Genomic DNA, 6,404 nt, shown 5'->3' with positions numbered 1-6,404 from the left:
CTAGTAACAACTTTCTACCCTTTTTTAAATTTTGGAATTTACTTTCTAAAATACTTTGAGCATATTAAATATAAATTAAGTACTCGTTAGTAAGCGCCTTTTTTTTTTACAAAAACTCAAACTCTAATTTTTATAGTTACCTAAGCTTATTCGTGCATCAAATGCTCCTTCTTCATTAAAACTTTCAAAGTTTCATTTTATAGGCAAACTACACTGACAAGTATCTCTTTTGAGTGACAAAGCACTTTGGTTACAAACATGTGCATTATTCTGAAAGTCATATCATACAAAAATATCTTTTATCTTTAATAATGGTAACTGTTGGTCGGTATTTATAATATTTTGTGAAATTGGATTTCCAATCAATTCATTTTTAATAATCTTCAAGTTAGGAGCTTCATTTATTAGGTCTTACAAATTGAGACTCTTCTAAGTAATTCTCTTTTATAAGAAAACGTTCCGATTGAATAATTGGTAGGAATAAAATTTCTGAAGCCTGAGAAAATCAGTCTTTTGTTGTATTTATTCGTGGCAGATTTCGAATGAGCTAATTTTGAATCTACCTCTTTGAAAAATAAGTAGATTATTGCCTTATTTGTATTGTAGAAAGTAAAGTCTTATTGATGAATATTAATATTTCTTATCAATAATACAGATACATCTAACGAATATAGAAAAAGTATTGTGTTTAGATCTAGACTGTAAAAAAATGTAAATGTATATTTTATTGGTTCTTTTCTTGGTTTCACTGTATCGGATTATCCCTAAGTAATGGAAGTCTGGAGGTTTTCCTTTGTAAGTTAACTCCTAATGCGTTTTTAATTTTACCTAAAAACTATTTTAATAATCGAATCTACAATATCAAAATTGGTGAATAGTTCTGAAAAAAAAAACGCTAATATCGTAATGGATGTCAAGGTTTGTGTCAAAAAATGTTTAATTTCTACAAGAAATATCGGTTTTTTTTTTAAGAAAAATATTGTCAGTTTAAAATTCACCCCCAAAACGTACGCCGCTGTCATGGCGTCTACTTGTTAAGTCATGTTTCATCATTATAAAGTCGTCAGTCCTAAGACTGGTTGGACACGTACCTCCACTCTTTCCTACCCTGAGCTAAACTTCGCATTTCCCTAAAACTAGAGTAGCCCACATCCTTAACTATTTGCGAATAGTAATCTAATCTAGGTCTACCTCTACCCCTCCTAACTCCGGTTTCTGCCTCTAATATGTCTCTGACTAGACCTTGATGCCTAAGAAGGTGTCCTACCAACCTATCTCGCCTATTTTTTATTGACTTCCATAGAGTCCTCTGTTCTCCTATTCTTTCCAATACCTCTTCATTTCTAACCTTTTCTACCCACGATATCCTCATCATCCGCCTATGACACCACATTTCGAACGCTTCTAACCTTTTCTGTCCATGTTTCGCACCCATACAATGCCGTGCTCCAAACATACACCTTTAACAACCTTTTTCGAATTTGTAAAGTAACCGTTCGTGAGCAAAGAAGTGACTTCTTTTTATTAAAGGCGACACCACCTTGCGCTATCCTCTGCTTTATATCCCTATTACTCCTTCCATCTGACATATCTGACTTCCTAGGTATCTAAAATCAGGTAGCAAAATATTGTTTACATAGACATGGTAAACAATATTTTGCTATACAACAATTCAGTTATTTTGCGATACACATGTCCGTTATTTTAAAAATTACTTCTGGTAATTAAGATTGTCTCTCTCTTTTAGTTAATTTACTTGTCCATCCTGTTATTATTCTTAGTAAGCTTTATTATGCACGACCTTTTTTTACTGCATGAACTTCTTTTAATACACATTATCTGGATGTTGAATTTAAGTGCATTTGACTGTTGGCAAGACAGGTCTACAGTGTAAATCAACTATCTGAAAATGACGAAGAATAGTCGATCTTTTCTACCATTTCTTCATTGAGAAATCGATTTGCTTTATTCATTTTTGGTGTAGTTTTCTTTCATGAAAGGTGACAGGGAGGTGTAAGTGTACCCCCTTACATCATCCTTCTAGTGCTTCTGTTTCAATGTTTAATTTCATCGTGAGTAAAAAAACAGATTTCTGAATCCAGAACAATTTTGTAGATGAAACCGTTTGAATGTACATTGTAGTGGAGAGCCGGAAAAATTATATTTCCCTGTTTGTAGTCGGTTGAAACAACGAGATTGTGAACGTACTAAGCATCAGTTCAGATAAAGCCGGTTGTCAGTTCTTTACTAATAACAATAGTGATAATATTTCTCGGAGCACTTTATGGAACGATGTAATTACGTTGCCTGGTATTTTAAAGATGAGCATGGAAGGGGAGAGAAAGAAGCGCTGAAAGCGAAAATAAAACATAAAAATGTCATATTAAAAGGAACAGTAAATCCCAGAACAATAAGGAGCTCGCGGAGATAGCGCGATTTTTCGTGCGAAGAATGCCGCGAGAGAGGAGAGAGAAACTACAAATTCCATCGCATAGAGGAGTTCCATGTCCATTTCCTCGCCGAAGAAAATTGTTCTTATCTCGTGGACGTTAATCCCGGACACTTCATTTATACAAAATGCTCGCCTGACTGTGGTGCGATAATGAAAAGTCGGATTCTGTTTCTTGTTCTTTAAAGTTTTAAACAAAATCAGGAAAGATATGCGAATAAAATCGGATTCTTTTACACTGACAATCAAACTATGTTATTTGTCTTAAAAGTTGGCCAAAGTAAGAAATTCTGAGCGAGTCCTTCTATTTAACGACGAATATTGTCACGTATTTAAACATTTTCTCGAAAGTAATACCACTTTTATTTAACTAATTGCTGTCTAATTAACACTTCTAGTTATCAATTCACCACTATATGAACCCTTTGTCACTTATCTTTGCTCCTTCTTCTTGCATTTACCCAAGTGATCCAAGGAAACCACAGAAAAACTTGGACTAAGGCAGACGGACCCAGAATTGAACCAGCGTCCTCCCGAATGCTAAGCAATGATCTAAACCACTAGACCATGCCGCTGGGTCTCGCGACAATTAATTATAAAGGCTGGCCGTGTTCTAGTCTGGTCTACTTTGCCACTATGTATATGTTGGTCCACTCTACTAATATAATATGGTTTGTTCTCTAGATTGCGATGAAAGCATAACAATTATTGTTCAGTACCTTACCAACTCAAGAGCACCTGCTTCGCTATGAATGTACCTCTAAAATTTCAGCAATAGCTGACAATGTCATCCGTTGATCTATCGGGAACTATTGTCGAATTCCTTAAACGTATGGGAATAAATCAGACAGGCATGGTCAATTTGGTTGCCCACATTTCTCATAGACATCCACCCATGGCCACCAAAATAAAATGGCTTTATGCATGAACGATCTCGAAGATAAAATAATTCGAAGTGGTCTGTATTATGTCGAAACTGCCAGACGCGGATCGCGATTTCGATCTTTTCTCATCAGCGCGTCGCAGGCAGCTCCGACACTTCGAATTATTTTATTCGATTAAGCTAACGTGCCTATCACGTTGAGGTTGGCTACGTCGGGATTCGTTTTCAGCAAGTAGATATCCACACAAGTGGACCTTGTTGGAGCATACNAAATTATTTATATTTTATAATGACGGCAAAAATGACTCACATCATACCTTTTTTGAACATAAAAATGTGATTCTCATTCATTTGCATTATTTTTCCCAAACAACGATATTTTACCATATATTTTGGGATTTTTTGGATCCAAATCGATTCATGTACAGCCAACCGATATGGAATATTTATAAATAAATGATATCGAAAATTATTGAATAAATGATATAAATACGTTCTGGTTAGCTTTATTTTTGCCAAGTAATAGTAACTCATTCCCCGCATTGCGTGTCGATTGTTTTTGGGAATCAAAATCGAACATTTGGTCAAACTTTTTGTTTAATTCATCAGCAAATGATTGCTGATATGGGTGAATAATCAATAAATGATTTAACTTAACTCTCACTTGCTTTATTTCTGCCAAAAATGGATTATTTACAGTATTTTTTAGGTTTTTTTTTTTGGTCACAATCGACCCACGTATAGGAATCAAAATCGAACTTCTGTAAAAATTTTTCGCTTAATTCATAATTAAATGATATCCGATATCGAAGATTATTTAATAAATGATCTAAATAGGCTCTCATTAGCTTTATTTTTACCAAATAACAGTAATTTATTGCCCGAATTGCGTTTTTGTTGGTCAAAAACGACCCATGTATCATTCACCCACAAAAGAAAGAAGAAAAATTGTTTTAAATTCTATATTAAATTCAAATGTACTTCTTCTATTTTTTTACAAGCATTTTTGGTATTGTAGTTCTACAATTTCATTGAATGATCCTTAGAAAGTATTCAGGCTTTCTTTATACAGAGTATACTAATAACTAAAAATATTTCTCTTCTACAGCTACACATTTTCCCACTTAGCTTTCTAATTTGTGCAGCAATTTAAGCATAAACAAAACAATTTTCAGTTATACCAAAAAGAAATATATGTATATGTACACAGCAAAGAAAGAAACAGTAAAGACTACTTATAAAAATTATATAGCTATTTTATGTTTGTTGGATAGGCTTTGGTATTTACTTTGTTTTTTAATATTAAATCAAAATAATGTAGATTTAACATGTTCCTTTACGTCATTGCAGAGGTAAGTGTAACAAAGGATGAGGTCGATAAGAGTATTAAATTGGCTCTCACAACAAAAAGTTTTCTAAAACACGATGTCTTCCCATTATTATTTTATGTTTTATATTTACTGAAACGAAATAGCAACTCTTTTCTTTTAGTTTATAGATTTTTATACATTTAAGAAAAACATTCATCAAACATTACTTGCTCAGTATGAATATAATACGATAATACGAAAATAAAAAACAAAATTGGCACTGTACCAAATGTTATGAATTGTTTGAACAAGTATAAGCAACAATGATGACAATTTTTCAGAAAAATTATCAAACTTTTTGCTATGGAGGGCATTTTCATACTTTTGTAAATTCTAAGCAATTTTAACTTTTAAGTTACAGCAAAAATATAAAACTAATAATAAATTCAAGAATACCACCATATACTGCACAAACGTATGTTTATGTTATGTACAAAATATACAGGGTTGTTAGGTGTTCGAAAAAATGCCGATAAAATAAGTATATGGCCCGAAAATGCTGATGGTACAGACGTTAATTGCTGTGACAGAAATCAGGAAGGTAATCTGATGGTTACAGGGGATGATTTCGGAAAAATAAAGTTGTACACGTACCCCGTCACCCAACCAAAGGTATGCCACTTATTTCATTTCACAAGTTATTTAGGTACATAGGTACCTATAATTTTATTATACACAGTAGAAGGTAATTTGTACCCCTTTTTTTACTTTTTATATAAATGTAAATAAAAAGCATGATTACCATTCTTAGTTACCACAATAATTAGTTTTAAAACTCAAAAGCATCGTCTTATATCTTTTATTCCGTTTATTAGCAATCGTTTATGCTCCATGATAATTATTTCATTAATAACAATTAAAGTTTGGTGCATTAATAATGTTGTGTTTGTCTTATTATCGATTTAATTATCATTATGGAGTTCTGTTAGTGAATGTGAATGATCAAAGTTACCATTTTTGGTCACTCCAATAATCGTCTTAAACATGTGATTCCTTTTTCCACCAAATAATATTATTTAATTTTATGATGACGAATATTTCCTTACCATTATAACTAGAGTGAGTATAAGTACTTTTCTATTTGATTTTCTTGAAAAGGAAAAGAACTTTTATTATCGGAAATACATTGTGCAGTTGAATTTTGGGAAAAGTTGCCATTTTTTGCCACCGCACTAATGCAACTTCAAAAAGGAATTTATAATATGCACAAACTTTCTCATCATTATTAAATATAAACGCTATATTAATAGTAATTTCAATATTTATGACATTCCTTTACTTAGGTACCTACCAGAAATACTGATTAGGTACTTATTTTTTTAAAATTTCTTTGCAGAGCTTAAACAACCCCCATGGTGGCCATAGCAGTCATGTGACGAATGTATCGTTTCTTCATGACAACAGTAGGTTTGTTTCCACAGGTGGCAAAGATACAAGTGTCATGCAATGGGTCCTTGTCTAATTACGAAAAATTCAAATTTAAATTATACTACACACACCCACATACCAACACACTCACACACTTGATTTATTCTTCATGATAATTCGACACGTATGTAATACGAAGATATTATTTTTCTTTAAATACAATACACTTTTTCTTTTTTATATATTTTATAGCGTTTTTGGTGCAAAACTTCTTGTACCTATACTTGTTCAGCTCCAATAATTAAATAAGGAAGAAATCAACGATAATTTGGCA

At 32.5% G+C, this 6,404-nt stretch overlaps 1 protein-coding gene across 1 annotated transcript in view; it reads left to right on the top strand.

Moving 5' to 3' along the window:
* The window catches only part of LOC108735068 (echinoderm microtubule-associated protein-like 2), a 73,260-nt gene extending 66,883 nt beyond the window's left edge, over window positions 1-6,377 (top strand). Inside the window, exons 13-14 of the mRNA XM_018466864.2 lie at window positions 5,208-5,314; window positions 6,039-6,377. Coding sequence (XP_018322366.1) covers window positions 5,208-5,314; window positions 6,039-6,164 — 233 coding nt within the window. The 3' untranslated portion in view covers window positions 6,165-6,377. The remainder of the gene's footprint in view (window positions 1-5,207; window positions 5,315-6,038) is intronic.
* Window positions 6,378-6,404: the final 27 nt, after the last annotated feature.

The sequence above is a fragment of the Agrilus planipennis genome, unplaced genomic scaffold, assembly GCF_000699045.2.
Source record: "Agrilus planipennis isolate EAB-ADULT unplaced genomic scaffold, Apla_2.0 scaffold20, whole genome shotgun sequence".
NCBI classification, from domain to species: Eukaryota; Metazoa; Arthropoda; class Insecta; order Coleoptera; family Buprestidae; genus Agrilus; species Agrilus planipennis.
This window is presented reverse-complemented; position numbering and strand designations above follow the sequence as displayed.